Raw genomic sequence first — 16336 nt, forward strand, 5'->3', positions numbered from 1 at the left:
GAGGACGGACAGGTCAAGGGGGCGGGATGAGGTTAGTAGGTGGGACATTGAGGTGCGGCTTGAGGTGGGAGGAGGGGATAGGTGAGAGGAAGAAAAGGTTAGGGAGGCGGAGACGAGCTGGGCTGGTTTTGGGCTCCAGTGGGAGGAGGGGACGAACTGGGCTGGTTTTGGGATGCAGTGGGGGAAGGGGAGATTTTGTAGCTGGTGAAGTCCACATTGATACCATTGGGCTGCAGGGTTCCCAGGCGGAATATGAGTTTCTGTTCCTGCAACCTTCGGGTGGCATCATTGTGGCACTGCAGGAGGCCCATGATGGACATGTCATCTAAAGAATGGGAGGGGGAGTTGAAATGGTTCACGACTGGGAGGTGCAGTTGTTTATTGCGAACCGAGCGAAAGTGTTCTGCAAAGCGGTCCCCAAGCCTCCGCTTGGTTTTCCAAATGTAGAGGAAGCCACACCGGGTACAATGGATACAGTATACCACATTGGCAGATGTGCAGGTGAACCTCTGCTTAATATGGAAAGTCATCTTGGGGCCTGGGATAGGGGTGAGGGAGGAGGTGTGGGGGCAAGTGTAGCATTTCCTGCGGTTGCAGGGGAAGGTGCCGGGTGTGGATGGGGTTGGAAGGTGGGGTTGGATGGCAGTGTGGAGCGAACAAGGGAGTCATGGAGAGAGTGGTCTCTCCGGAAAGCAGACAAAGGTGGGAATGGAAAAATGTCTTGGGTGGTGGGGTCGGATTGTAGATGGCGGAAGTGTCGGAGGATGATGCGTTGTATCCGGAGGTTGGTGGGGTGGTATGTGAGGACTAGGGGTTTCGCTCTTTGTGCGGTTATTGCGGGGGCCGGGTGTGAGAGATGAGTTGCAGGAAATACGGGAGACACAGTCGAGGGCATTCTCGACCACTGTGGGGGGATGTTGCGGTCCTTCAAGAATGAGGACATCTGGGATGTATGGGAATGGAATGCCTCATCCTGGGAGCAGATGCGGCGGAAGTGGAGGAATTGGGAATAGGGGATGGAATTTTTTCAGGAGGGTCGGTGGGAGGAGGTGTATTCTTGGTAGGTGTGGGAGTCGGTGGGCTTGAAATGGACATCAGTTACAAGCTGGTTACCTGAAATGGAGACTGAGAGGTCCAGGAAGGTGAGGGATGTGCTGGAGATGGTCCAGGTGAACTGAAGGTTGGGGTGGAAGGTGTTAGTGAAGTGGATAAACTGTTCGAGCTCCTCTGGGGAGCAAGAGGCGGCGCCGATACAATCATCAATGTAACGGAGGAAGAGGTGGGGTTTGGGACCTGTGTAGGTGCAGAAGAGGGACTGTTCCACATATCCTACAAAGAGGCAGGCATCGCAGGGGCCCATGCGGGTGCCCATGGCCACCCCCTTTGTCTGTAGGAAGTGGGAGGAATCGAAAGAGAAGTTGTTGAGGGTGAGGACGAGTTCGGCTAGGTGGATGAGGGTGTCGGTGGAGGGGGGACTGGTCGGGCCTGCGGGACAGGAAGAAGTGGAGGGCCTTGAGGCCATCTGCATGCGGAATACAGGTGTATAGGGACTGGACATCCATGGTGAAAATGAGGTGTTGGGGTCCAGGGAATTGGAAGTTCTGGAGGAGGTGGAGGGCGTGGGTGGTGTCACGGACGTAGGTAGGGAGTTCGTGGACCAAATGGGAGAAAATGGAGTCCATATGGGTGGAGATGAGTTTGGTGGGGCAGGAACAGGCTGAGACGATGGGTCAACCAGGGCAGGCAGGTTTGTGGATTTTGCGAAGGAAATAGAAACGGGTCGTACGGGGTTGGGGAATAATAAGGTTGGAGGCTGTGGGTGGGATGTCCCCTGAGGTGATGAGGTCATGAATCGTGTTGGAGATGATGGTTTGGTGCTTGGGGGTGGGGTCATGATCAAGGGGGCGGTAGGAGGAGGTGTCGGAGAGTTGGCATTTGGCTTCGGCGATGTAGAGGTCAGTGCGCCATACTGCTACTGCACCACCCTTGTCTGCGCATTTGATGGTGAGGTTGGGGTTGGAGCGGAGGGAGCGGAGGGCTACCCGTTCTGCAGGGGAGAGGTTGGAGTGGGTGAGAGGGGTGGAGAGGTTGAGGTGGTTAATGTCTCGACGGCAGTTGGAGATGAAGAGGTCGAGGGAGGGTAGTAGGCCTGGGGGTGGTGTCCAGGAGGAGGACTTGTGTTGGAAGCGGGAGAAGGGGTCAGTGGAGGGAGGGTTAGGTTCCCGGTTGAAGAAGTAAGCATGGAAGCAAAGGTGGCGGAAAAACTGCTCTATGTCCAAACGTGACTGGGTTAATGGCTTGATGGCAGTTGGAGATGAAGATGTCAAGGGAGTTAATGTCTCGACGGCAGTTGAAGATGAAGAGATTGAGGGAGTTAATGTCTCGACGGCAGTTGGAGATGAAGAGTTCGAGGGAGTTAATGTCTCAACGGCAGTTGGAGATGAACACCCGCGTGGGCCCCAGCTATGCCTGCCTCTTTGTAGGTTATGTGGAACAGTCCCTCTTCCGCACCTACACAGGCCCCAAACCCCACCTCTTCCTCCGGTACATTGATGACTGTATCGGCGCCGCCTCTTGCTCCCCAGAGGAGCTCGAACAGTTCATCCACTTCACCAACACCTTCCTCCCCAACCTTCAGTTCACCTGGGCCATCTCCAGCACATCCCTCACCTTCCTGGACCTCTCAGTCTCCATCTCAGGTAACCAGCTTGTAACTGATGTCCATTTCAAGCCCACTGACTCCCACACCTACCAAGAATACACCTCCTCCCACTCACCCTCCTGCAAAAATTCCATCCTCTATTCCCAATTCCTCCACCTCCGCCGCATCTGCTCCCACGATGAGGCATTCCACTCCCGCACATCTCAGATGTTCAAGTTCTTCAAGGACTGCAACTTTCCCCCACAGTGGTTGAGAACGCCCTTGACCGCATCTCCCGCATTTCCCGCAACACATCCCTCACACCCCGCCCCTGCCACCACCGCCCAAAGAGGATCCCCCTTGTTCTCACACACCACACCACCAACCTCCGGATACAACGCATCATCCTCCGACACTTCCTCCATCTACAATCCAACCCCACCACCCAAGACATTTTTCCATCCCCACCCCTGTCTGCTTTCCGGAAAGACCACTCTCTCCGTGACTCCCTTGTCCGCTCCACACTCCCCTCCAACCTCACCACACCCGGCACCTTCCCCTGCAACCGCAGGAAATGCTACACTTGCCCCCACACCGCCTCCCTCACCCCTATCCCAGGCCCCAAGATGACTTTCCATCTTAAGCAGAGGTTCACCTGCACATCTGCCAATGTGGTATACTGTATCCATTGTACCCGGTGTGGCTTCCTCTACATTGGGGAAACCAAGCGGAGGCTTGGGGACCGCTTTGGAGAACACCTCTGCTCGGTTCGCAATAAACAACTGCACCTCCCAGTCGCGAACCATTTCCACTCCCCCCTCCTATTCCTTAGATGACATGTCCATTATGGGCCTCCTGCAGTGCCACAATGATGCCACCCGAAGGTTGCAGGAACAGCCCAATGGTATCAATGTGGACTTCACCAGCTTCAAAATCTCCCCTTCCCCCACCGCATCCCAAAACCAGCCCAGTTCGTCCCCTCCCCCCACTGCACCAGGCAACGAGCCCAGCTCTTCCCCTCCACCAACTGCATCCCAAAACCAGTCCAACCTGTCTCTGCCTCCCTAACCGGTTCTTCCTCTCACCCATCCCTTCCTCCCACCCCAAGCCGCACCCCCATCTACCTACTAACCTCATCCCACCTCCTTGACCTGTCCGTCTTCCCTGGACTGACCTATCCCCTCCCTACCTCCCCACCTATACTCTCCTCTCCACCTATTTTCTTTTCTCTCCATCTTCGGTCCGCCTCCCCCTCTCTCCCTATTTATTCCAGTTCCCTCTCCCCATCCCCCTCTCTGATGAAGGGTCTAGGCCCGAAACGTCAGCTTTTGTGCTCCTGAGATGCTGCTTGGCCTGCTGTGTTCATCCAGCTCCACACTTTATTATCTCAGATCTCATGGTCGGTGTGTCCACACACACACACACAAAACACAGGAATTGACGGAGCAGCTTTCTTTCTGCCTTTCCCTGCAAGTTTGGGAAGTGGTCATACGTTCCTGCTGAGGAACCCCTCACACTCGGTTATTTTTAAATGTTCCGGAGCTGTCAAACCATGTCCCGAGATCTACTTGTCAGTGCCCCGGAGACTGTCATTACTAATCCAGAAGTGAAACATTAACCCGAAAACCACTGCCACGACCAGGGGAAAAAACATAGCAGAGCTTTAGAGCTGATTGACTGCAGAGACAGCGAGAGCTTGCAATATCTGCTTGCCAACTTTCCCAAAGCCTCTTCCAAAATGGGGAGGAACAAAATAGGTACGTGACCAATTCTAATGGATTTCTTAAATTTATTGTTCGTATTTGGCATTCAGTTTGCTTGACTGTTTTTTTTAAAAAAAACATGCATTTGCAGCACCGTTTTATTTTACCATATTCTCTCTTTCTTCCCCCTCCCCCAAAACTATTTACAGTTGGCGAGGTGCAAAAAGATCTTCCCCCTCCCGAGAAGCAAGCGCCGGTGAGTGTTGCCCTCAGCGCTGGGAAGTTAGACCGCGCGAAAACAACGAAGTTGCAATGAACAGCGATTCCTGTACTTGGTTCATAACTTTGAGAAATGTATCAGCTCAGTTGTTTTCTTGGTTATCACTTGCTACAACTTGTTCTTTTGTTTGCGCTTGTGTTTCCGTGAAGCAAATGAGAAAGACTTTTGTTTTAATCCTTTCTGATCTGTAATGTGCGTGTGCTGGTATCTGCATGAGAATTGGCCACTGTGTGATTCAGAATAACGTGAGCAGTAGCACTTCGATTCCTGGGCGACGCTTTACTTTCACGAAAGTGAGAGGTTATGGTAAGCCACTGGTACTAAAAATAAAACCCCAAAAAAATTTCTAAGGGTCTAGCCTTCCTGCTCCTCTGATGCTGTTTGGCCTGCTGTGTTCATCCAGCTCTACACCTTGTTGCTCCAAGGAAAAAGCTGGGCACTTGTCATCAACAGGCACCACAGCCAGCTTGTCTTTAGGGAAAATCTGGGAGAATGGCAGAGTATCTTTCTTTTCTATATTGGTTCGTATACTTAGAGTCATAGAGATGTGTAGCATGTAAAGAGACCATTCGGTCCATCTTGTCCAACCCCACCAGATATTCTAAATTATTCTAAATTTGCCAGCATGTGGCCCATTATCCCTCTAAATCCTTCCTATTCATTTATTCATCTAGATGCCTTTCTCCACCACTTCCTCTGGCAGCTCATTCCACACATGCACCACACTCTGCGTGAGAAAGTTGCCCCTTAGGCCCCTTTTTGTATTTCTCTCTGAGTGGGTAATTGAATCTTGTCGCCTATAGGTATGCATAAGATGTAGCAGCAAACATAGGCCATTCAGCCCAGTGAGTCTGCTCCATCATTCAGAGAGATCATGGATGATTTGATAATCCTCAATTCCACTTTCTGTGCCCTAAACCCATAAACCTTCACTGGTTAAAAATCTGTCTATATCAATCTTGAATATACTTAATGACCCAGCCCCTACAGGCCTCTCTGGTAAAGAATTCAAAAGATTCAATATAACAAAGTGTGGGGCTGGATGAACACAGCAGGCCAAGCGGCATCTTAGGAGCACAAAAGCTGATGTTTCGGACCTAGACCCTTCCGAAACGTCAGCTTTTGTGCTTCTAAGATGCTGCTTGGCCTGCTGTGTTCATCCAGCTCCACACTTTGTTATCTTGGATTCTCCAGCATCTGCAGTTCCCATTATCTCAAAAGATTCAATGACGTCTTGGAGAAGGATTTCCTCCCAACTCCATCTTAAATAGACAATCACTTTTTCTGAGGTGATGCCCTCGATTTCCTCACAATCAGAAACAACCTTTCCATATCTATGCTGCCAGGACCCCTAAGAATCTTGTATGTTTCAAAAAGTCATCTCATTCTTCTAAACTGCAATAAGTACACACTCAGCCAATGCAAGTATATCTTTCCTTAGATAAGGGGATCAGAGCTGTTCACTGTATTCTAGCTCTATTCTGACTAGCACTTTGCATTGTTCTAGGAAACTCACCACTTTTAAACTCCAATCCCTTTGAAATAAAGGCCTGCATTCTATTTGTCTTCCCCGTTACCTGCAGGCTAGGATGTTAGCTTTTTGTGATTAATGCACAAGAATTCCCAAATTATTCTGTGATCAAGTGTTCTGCAGTCTTTTGCTGTTTAAATAATATGCAGCTCCTTTATTCTTAATGCCAAGAGCCCACATTTGCCCACATTATATTCTACTTCCAAGTTTTTGCCCATTTATTTAACCTGTCTGTCTCCCAGTGCGGGGTCTTTATGCCATCCTTACCATTTGCCTTCCCTCCTACTTTTGTGTCATTCTCAAAGTCAGCTATAGTCCATTCACTTTCTTCATCAATAATGTATATTGTTAAGTAATTGTGGCCCCATCACTGATCCCTGTGACAATCCATTAGCTACAGTTTATAATCCTGTAAATGTCCCCTTATCCCAATTCTCTGCCTTCTATTAGTTGATCAATCCTTTAATCTTGCTTATATGACACCTCCAACAGATGGACTGATTTTATTGAGAAGTCTAGTGCGGGCACTTCATCAAATGGGGGTTGGTCAGTTCAGTTGGCTGGATATCTGCTTTGTGATACAACATAATGCAAATAGCGTGGGCTTAATTCCTGCATTAGCTGAGGTTACTGTGGTAGATTTTCCCTTTCAACCTCTCCCCTTGCCTGAAGCCTGATGGCCCCAAGGTTAAACCATCAGCTGTCATCTCTCTCTCTAATGAGAGAACAGCCCTATGGTCTGGTAAGATTGTGGTGATGTTACTTTTAACTTACCAAACACCTTCTGAAAATCCAAATATGCCACATCCACTCCTTCCCCTTTATCTATTCTGCTTGTTAATCCCTCAAAGAATTCTTGTAAATTTCTCAGGCATGTTTCCCCTTTGTGAAGCCATTCTAACTTTGCTCAATCATATTAAATATTTTAAGTAGCCTGCTACTGTACCCTGTATAATACAGTCTGTCTTGTCAATGGCCGACAAAAAGCTAACTGTTCTACAACCATGGACGTCCAGTCCCTGTACACCTGCATTCCGCATGGAGATGGCCTCAAGGCCCTCCGCTTCTTCCTGTCCCGCAGGCCCGACCAGGCCCCCTCCACCGACACTCTCATCCGCCTAGCGGAACTCGTCCTCACACTCAACAACTTCTCTTTTGACTCCTCCCACTTCCTACAGACTAAGGGGGTGGCCATGGGCACCCGCATGGGCCCCAGCTATGCCTGCCTCTTTGTAGGTTACGTGGAACAGTCCATCTTCCGCACCTACACAGGCCCCAAACCCCACCTCTTCCTCCGGTACATTGATGACTGTATCGGCGCCGCCTCTTGCTCCCCAGAGGAGCTCGAACAGTTCATCCACTTCACCAACACCTTCCACCCCAACCTTCAGTTCACCTGGGCCATCTCCAGCACATCCCTCACCTTCCTGGACCTCTCAGTCTCCATCTCAGGCAATCAGCTTGTAACTGATGTCCATTACAAGCCCACCGACTCCCACAGCTACCTAGAATACACCTCCTCCCACCCACCCTCCTGCAAAAATTCCATCCCCTATTCCCAATTCCTCCGCCTCCGCCGCATCTGCTCCCACGATAAGACATTCCACTCCTGCACATCCCAGATGTCCAAGTTCTTTAAGGACCGCAACTTCCCCCCCACGGTGATTGAGAACGCCCTTGACCGTGTCTCCCGCATTTCCCGCGACACATCCCTCACACCCCGCCCCCGCCACAACCGCCCCAAGAGGATCCCCCTCGTTCTCACACACCACCCTACCAACCTCCGGATACAACGCATTATCCTCCGACACTTCCGCCATTTACAATCCGACCCCACCACCCAAGACATTTTTCCATCCCCACCCCTGTCTGCTTTCCGGAGAGACCACTCTCTCCGTGACTCCCTTGTTCGCTCCACACTGCCCTCCAACCCCACCACACCCGGCACCTTCCCCTGCAACCGCAGGAAATGCTACACTTGTCCCCACACCTCCTCCCTCACCCCCATCCCAGGCCCCAAGATGACATTCCACATTAAGCAGAGGTTCACCTGCACATCTGCCAATGTGGTATACTGCATCCACTGTACCCGGTGCGGCTTTCTCTACATTGGGGAAACCAAGCGGAGGCTTGGGGACCGCTTTGCAGAACACCTCCGCTCAGTTCGCAACAAACAACTGCACCTCCCAGTCGCAAACCATTTCCACTCCCCCTCCCATTCTCTTGATGACATGTCCATCATGGGCCTCCTGCACTGCCACAATGATGCCACCCGAAGGTTGCAGGAACAGCAACTCATATTCCGCCTGGGAACCCTGCAGCCATATGGTATCAATGTGGACTTCACCAGTTTCAAAATCTCCCCTTCCCCCACTGCATCCCTCAACCAGCCCAGTTCATCCCCTCCCCCCACTGCACCACACAACCAGCCCAGCTCTTCCCCTCTACCCACTGCATCCCAAAACCAGTCCAACCTGTCTCTGCCTCCCTAACCGGTTCTTCCTCTCACCCATCCCTTCCTCCCACCCCAAGCCGCACCCCCAGCTACCTACTAACCTCATCCCACCTCCTTGACCTGTCCGTCTTCCCTGGACTGACCTATCCCCTCCCTACCTCCCCACCTACACCCTCTCCACCTATCTTCTTTACTCTCCATCTTCGGTCCGCCTCCCCCTCTCTCCCTATTTATTCCAGTTCCCTCCCCCCATCCCCCTCTCTGATGAAGGGTCTAGGCCCGAAACGTCAGCTTTTGTGCTCCTGAGATGCTGCTTGGCCTGCTGTGTTCATCCAGCCTCACATTTTATTATCTTGGAATCTCCAGCATCTGCAGTTCCCATTATCTCTGTTCTACAGTTACATGTTTTATGCCTACTTACCCTCTTAAATAAAGGTGTTAGCATTTTCCTAATCCTCTGGGACTTCACCTGAATCTAAGGATTCCTGGAAGATTACCTTCAGTGCATTCACTATTTCTGGAGCTACTTCCTCTAGTTTCCTAGGATGCATACCATCAGGTCAAGGGGACAGATTGGTCTTTAGCCCCATTTCTTTCACAATCAATTTTTTTTTCTAGTAATTAGTTATTTCCTATCCTCCTTTTCCCACTTGATTATTTAGTAATGTTGGGATGCTATTAGTGTCTTTTATTGTGAACACTAATGCAAAGCATTGTTTCAACTACTCTGCCATTTCCTTGTTTCCAAATATCGTTTTCCCAGCCTCATTCTCGAAGCAACCCATTTGGCTTCTCTCTTCTTGTTCATATATTTAAAGAAGCTGTTGCTATTAGTCTCAATGTTGCTTTAAAATTTACCCTCAAAGTTTATCTTCTTTTGGTTGTCTTTTATTACCTCAGTAATACCTCAGTTGTTGGTAAAGTGTTGGAAAAGGTGAAAAGGGATAGGATTTATTCACATCTAGAAAAGAATAAATTGATTAGGGATAGTCAGCACGGTTTTGTGAAGGGAAGGTCGTGCCTCACAAACCTTATTGAGTTCTTTGAGAAGGTGACCAAACAGGTAGATGAGAGTAAACCGGTTGATGTGGTGTATATGGATTTCAGCAAGGCGTTCGATAAGGTTCCCCACAATAGGCTATTGTACAAAATGCGGAGGAATGCGATTGTGGGAGATATAGCAGTTTGGATCAGAAACTGGCTTGCTGAAAGAAGACGGAGGGTGGTAGTCGATGGGAAATGTTCATCCTGGAGACCAGTTACTAGTGGTGTACCGCAAGGGTCGGTGTTGGGTCCACTGCTGTTTGTCATTTTTATAAATGACCTGGATGAGGGCGTAGAAGGATGGGTTAGTAAATTTGCAGATGACACTAAGGTCGGTGGAGTTGTTGATAGTGACGAAGGATGCTGTAGGTTGCAGAGAGACATAGTTAAGCTGCCGAGCTGGGCTGAGAGGTGGCAAATGGAGTTTAATGCAGACAAGTGTGAGGTGATGCACTTGGGTAGGAGTAACCAGAAGGCAAAGTACGGGGCTAATGGTAAGATTCTTAGTAGTGTAGATGAGCAGAGAGATCTCGGTGTCCATGTACACAGATCCTTGAAAGTTGCCACCGAGGTTGACAGGGCTGTTAAGAAGGCATACAATGTTTTAGCTTTTATAAATAGAGGGATCGAGTTCCGGAACCAAGAGGTTATGGTGAAGCTGTACAAAACTCTGGTGCAGCCGCACTTGGAGTATTGCGTACAGTTCTGGTCACCGCATTATAAGAAGGATGTGGAAGCTTTGGAAAGGGTGCAGAGGAGATTTACTAGGATGTTGCCTGGTATGGAGGGAAGGTCTTACCAGGAAAGGCTGAGGGACTTGAGGCTGTTTTCATTAGAGAGAAGAAGGTTGAGAGGTGACTTAATTGAAACATATAAAATAATCAGAGGGTTAGATAGGGTGGATAGGGAGAGCCTTTTTCCTAGGATGGTGACGGTGAGCACGAGGGGGCATAGCTTTAAATTGATGGGTGAAAAATATAGGACAGATGTCAGAGGTAGTTTCTTTACTCGGAGAGTAGTAAGGGAATGGAATGCTTTGCCTGCAACGGTAGTAGATTCGCCAACTTTAGGTACATTGAAGTCGTCATTGGATAAGCATATGGACGTACATGGAATAGTGTAGGTTAGATGGGCTTGAGATCGGTATGACAGGTCGGCACAACATCGAGGGCCGAAGGGCCTGTACTGTGCCGTAATGTTCTATGTTCTATTGTTTTTCAAAACTGCCCTAACCCTCTGGTTTATCACTGATATTGTATTTTTTTTGTTTCAATCTTTTGCTATCCTTAATTTCCTTGGCCATCATTGACCTATGCCCTTCCGAGAATCCTTTTCTGTCACTGGGATATCTCTTTAAAGCAAGCCACGAGCCAGTTTCTTCAGTGGTCACTGTTTCCTAAGGGATCTTTTACTTTGACATCATTTGTTTAACCTAGTTAAATAAATTCCTGGTTGGGTTCATAACATATTGTTCTCGGAAGTGTCCTGAAGGTATTTTCTGAGTTCTTCCTTGTGGTTATTTATGCCAAACTGACTATCCTCGTGACCGTGTAGATTAAAGTCACTCATAATTATTGTACAGCCTTTTTTACATGCTGTCATTATCTCTGTCCCAACCCCATACAGCTGCTAAGATAATAAAATGTGAGGCTGGATGAACACAGCAGGCCAAGCAGCATCTCAGGAGCACAAAAGCTGACGTTTCGGGCCTAGACCCTTCATCAGAGAGGGGGATGGGGGGAGGGAACTGGAATAAATAGGGAGAGAGGGGGAGGCGGACCGAAGATGGAGAGTAAAGAAGATAGGTGGAGAGGGTGTAGGTGGGGAGGTAGGGAGGGGATAGGTCAGTCCAGGGAAGACGGACAGGTCAAGGAGGTGGGATGAGGTTAGTAGGTAGCTGGGGGTGCGGCTTGGGGTGGGAGGAAGGGATGGGTGAGAGGAAGAACCGGTTAGGGAGGCAGAGACAGGTTGGACTGGTTTTGGGATGCAGTGGGTGGGGGGGAAGAGCTGGGCTGGTTGTGTGGTGCAGTGGGGGGAGGGGATGAACTGGGCTGGTTTAGGGATGCAGTGGGGGAAGGGGAGATTTTGAAACTGGTGAAGACCAAATTGATACCATATGGCTGCAGGGTTCCCAAGCGGAATATGAGTTGCTGTTCCTGCAACCTTCGGGTGGCATCATTGTGGCAGTGCAGGAGGCCCATGATGGACATGTCATCAAGAGAATGGGAGGGGGAGTGGAAATGGTTTGCGACTGGGAGGTGCAGTTGTTTGTTGCGAACTGAGCGGAGGTGTTCTGCAAAGCGGTCCCCAAGCCTCCGCTTGGTTTCCCCAATGTAGAGGAAGCCGCACCGGGTACAGTGGATGCAGTATACCACATTGGCAGATGTGCAGGTGAACCTCTGCTTAATGTGGAATGTCATCTTGGGGCCTGGGATGGGGGTGAGGGAGGAGGTGTGGGGACAAGTGTAGCATTTCCTGCGGTTGCAGGGGAAGGTGCCGGGTGTGGTGGGGTTGGAGGGCAGTGTGGAGCGAACAAGGGAGTCACGGAGAGAGTGGTCTCTCCGGAAAGCAGACAGGGGAGGGGATGGAAAAATGTCTTGGGTGGTGGGGTCGGATTGTAAATGGCGGAAGTGTCGGAGGATAATGCGTTGTATCCGGAGGTTGGTAGGGTGGTGTGTGAGAACGAGGGGGATCCTCTTGGGGCGGTTGTGGCGGGGGCGGGGTGTGAGGGATGTGTCGCGGGAAATGCGGGAGACGCGGTCCACTCTCTCCGTGACTCCCTTGTTCGCTCCACACTGCCGTCCAACCCCACCACACCCGGCACCTTCCCCTGCAACCGCAGGAAATGCTACACTTGTCCCCACACCTCCTCCCTCACCCCCATCCCAGGCCCCAAGATGACATTCCACATTAAGCAGAGGTTCACCTGCACATCTGCCAATGTGGTATACTGCATCCACTGTACCCGGTGCGGCTTTCTCTACATTGGGGAAACCAAGCGGAGGCTTGGGGACCGCTTTGCAGAACACCTCCGCTCAGTTCGCAACAAACAACTGCACCTCCCAGTCGCAAACCATTTCCACTCCCCCTCCCATTCTCTTGATGACATGTCCATCATGGGCCTCCTGCACTGCCACAATGATGCCACCCGAAGGTTGCAGGAACAGCAACTCATATTCCGCCTGGGAACCCTGCAGCCATATGGTATCAATGTGGACTTCACCAGTTTCAAAATCTCCCCTTCCCCCACTGCATCCCTCAACCAGCCCAGTTCATCCCCTCCCCTCACTGCACCACACAACCAGCCCAGCTCTTCCCCCCCACCCACTGCATCCCAAAACCAGTCCAACCTGTCTCTGCCTCCCTAACCGGTTCTTCCTCTCACCCATCCCTTCCTCCCACCCCAAGCCGCACCCCCAGCTACCTACTAACCTCATCCCACCTCCTTGACCTGTCCGTCTTCCCTGGACTGACCTATCCCCTCCCTACCTCCCCACCTACACCCTCTCCACCTATCTTCTTTACTCTCCATCTTCGGTCCGCCTCCCCCTCTCTCCCTATTTATTCCAGTTCCCTCCCCCCATCCCCCTCTCTGATGAAGGGTCTAGGCCCGAAACGTCAGCTTTTGTGCTCCCGAGATGCTGCTTGGCCTGCTGTGTTCATCCAGCCTCACATTTTATTATCTTGGAATCTCCAGCATCTGCAGTTCCCATTATCTCCCATACAGCTGCTGTTAGGGGGCTTCCACCTGTGTCTTCTTTCTCTTTTTATTTAATATTTGTATCAGCACGGATTCAAAACTTATAATCCATGTTTATATCTTTCCATCGTACCTATTCCAACCTGTACCACCAGTAGTATCCCAACACCCTGTCCTTCCTGCCTGTCCTTTTAAAAAGTCATGTACCCCTGAATATTATTCCAGCTTTGATCATTTTATAACTATGTCTCCATACCTCTATAATTGATCTGCATTTGTGCCATTCATTCATTTATTTCATTCAGAAAACTGCAAGCATTCAAATGAAGAGTCAACAATTTTGTTCTTTTGCCCCTAACCCCCCTTTGACCCTATTTACTGCTGTTTTTCTGTATTTTGCCCGATCCTGTCCTACTTTGGGTGTGGATATTCAAATGGCTGCTGGTAAATACTGTCTCCTCCTGTTGCTTTAAAAGTTTTCCTTTCCCTGAGCTCATGGAAGCCACGCTATAACTGCCTGCAAATTTGGCCAGACCTGCATGCCCCGCACCATAGTCCCCGTACTTCTGACTCCAATATTCTGAAAAGTAATGGAGGGCTAGGCAGTGCCTGTCCTACAATGACTGACTAACATAAAATCCCAACAACTAAAATCAAAACTGTCCTGGTGATGTGCTCAAGATCAGCCCGCTTGTCAGGAATCAGTCTGAACTATATGGCAACCATTACCACCTCCATCCAGCCAACCTTGAAATTTTGGCACAGTTGTAAGTCACAGTTTGCAAGACCTGCCATACCTGAAATGTTCTGATCACTATTGTTTCATAAATTATTTATGGAATGTGGGCATCACAGGCGGAGTCAGCATGTCTTGCCTGTCCCTATTTGCCCCTCAAAGGGTGATGATGAGCTGCCTTCTTGAACCACTGCAGTTGATTCGATGTAGGTGCTGTTAGTTAGCGGGGTGGGTGGGCATTGCAGAATTTTGTCTCACCGACAATGAAGTAATGCTGGCCTATTTCCAGGTCAGGCTGGTGCATGGCTTGAAAGGGAACTTGCAGGCAATGCTCCCTCTAATCTGCATGTGCACAGCTGTTCCCATGTTCCATGCAGTGCGATTGGCATCAACGCAGCATTGACTGGAAGTCACTACCACGCATGGATCTATTAGGGTCATGCGGCTAGAAAGGAAATGGACAGGATCCTGTAGTGTCCCATGGATCTGCTGGCCTTGTCCTCCTAAATGATAGAGGTTTCAGATTTGGAAGGTGCTGTCGAAAGAATATTGGTAACTTGCTGCAGTGCATCCTATAGATTGTAAACACTGCTGCTAACGAGCATTAAAGGCACTGGGCATTCATCGACACAATCTGACACACTGACTCACAGTGGCTCAATGTATTTTCAATTAATCAGCAACTTTGTGTCTTTCATAAATAGTTTTGTATCCCTGCCTAATACACAGGGACTGACAGTTTGTATTTCATGCAGGAAACACCTGAGAAAAGAAGGCACTGAGACACATATATTTTGAGTGGGTCTTGAATGTAATGACTTAGAGGCATATGTGCTAGAAATTGAACTGCTGCTCAAACCTTGCAATGTTGTGCAGCAGTTGACTAACCAATGTATTTCTTTAATGTAATGCAATTCCTTTGAAAACTGCCATCATTTGCCTCCTACAGAGACTATGTGGAACCAATTACCCGCTGAGCATTGTATTTGTTGTGTTGAACGAATTCTGTGAACGCTTCTCCTACTATGGCATGAAAGGTATGTTTGATATTCATGCTTTTTTCCAAAAAGCAATCCTTGTCCTGTGAGTTGCAGATGGAGCTCCATATGGCTGGCATCATGCAGTGTGGAAGCAGGCCATGTGGCCCTTCAAGTCCACACTGACTGTGCAGAGCATGCCACCCAGACCTGTCCTCCCTACCCCACACTCATTTAGCATAACCAATCCAACTAACCTGCACATTTTTGGGCTGTGGGAGGAAACCAGAGCACCTGGAGGGAAGCCATGTGAAAATGTGAAGACTCCACACAGAAGGTTACCAAGGCTGGGATTGAACCCACGTGCCTGGCACTACGTGGCAGCAATACTAACCACTGAGCCACCATGCCACCCATGTCCTAGAATGGTACCAGTCGGATCCCTACTTTTCTTGTTTTAATCCAGTTTCTAAAATGGGATTGAAGAAAGCTTGGATGAACACAGCAAGCCAAGCAGCATCTTAGGAGCACAAAAGCTGATGTTTCAGGCCTAGACCCTTCATCAGAAAAGGGGGATGGGGAGAGGGTTCTGGAATAAATAGGGAGAGAGGGGGAGGCGGACCGATGATGGAAAGAGGAGAAGATAGGTGGAGAGGAGAGTAAAGGTGGGGAGATAGGGAGGGGATAGGTCAGTCCGGGGAGGACGGACAGGTCAAGGGGGTGGGATGAGGTTAGTAGGTAGGAAATGGAGGTGCGACTTGAGGTGGGAGGAGGGGATGGGTGAGAGGAAGAACAGGTTAGTCAGGCAGGGACGAGCCGGGCTGGTTTTGGGATGCAGTGCGGGGGCAGGGGGAGATTTTGAAGCTGGTGAAATCCACATTGATACCATTGGGCTGCAGGTTTCCCAATCGGAATATGATTTGCTGTTCCTGCAACCTTCGGGTGGCATCATTATGGCACTGCAGGAGGCCCAGGATAGACATATCATCTAAGGAATGGGAGGGGGGGTTAAAATGGTTCGCAACTGGGAGGTGCAGTTGTTTACTGCGAACCGAGCAGAGGTGTTCTGCAAAGCAGTCCCCAAGCCTCCGCTTGGTTTCCCCAATGTAGAGGAAGCCACACGGGGCACAGCGGATGCAGTATACTACATTGACAGATGTGCAGGTGAACATCTGTTTGATGTGGAAAGTCATCTTGGGGCCTGGGATAGGGGTGAGGGAGGAGGTGTGGGGGCAGGTGTCGCACTTCCTGCGGCTGCAGGGGAAAGTG

The 16336-nt window shown here is 49.9% G+C and overlaps 1 protein-coding gene across 2 annotated transcripts in view; it reads left to right on the forward strand.

Annotated features, from left to right (window-relative positions):
• Positions 1-4128: 4128 nt before the first annotated feature.
• Positions 4129-16336, forward strand: part of slc15a2 (solute carrier family 15 member 2) — a 111886-nt gene continuing 99678 nt past the window's right edge. Inside the window, exons 1-3 of one of the 2 annotated variants that reach the window (XM_059647527.1) lie at positions 4129-4398; positions 4554-4600; positions 15040-15127. In XM_059647527.1, coding sequence (XP_059503510.1) covers positions 4380-4398; positions 4554-4600; positions 15040-15127 — 154 coding nt within the window. In that variant the 5' untranslated portion in view covers positions 4129-4379. Of the gene's footprint in view, positions 4399-4553; positions 4601-4887; positions 4931-15039; positions 15128-16336 lie in introns of those variants that run through there. The other variant, XM_059647528.1, reaches the window with a different exon arrangement.

This window comes from Stegostoma tigrinum, chromosome 7 (genome assembly GCF_030684315.1).
Source record: "Stegostoma tigrinum isolate sSteTig4 chromosome 7, sSteTig4.hap1, whole genome shotgun sequence".
NCBI classification, from domain to species: domain Eukaryota; kingdom Metazoa; phylum Chordata; class Chondrichthyes; order Orectolobiformes; family Stegostomatidae; genus Stegostoma; species Stegostoma tigrinum.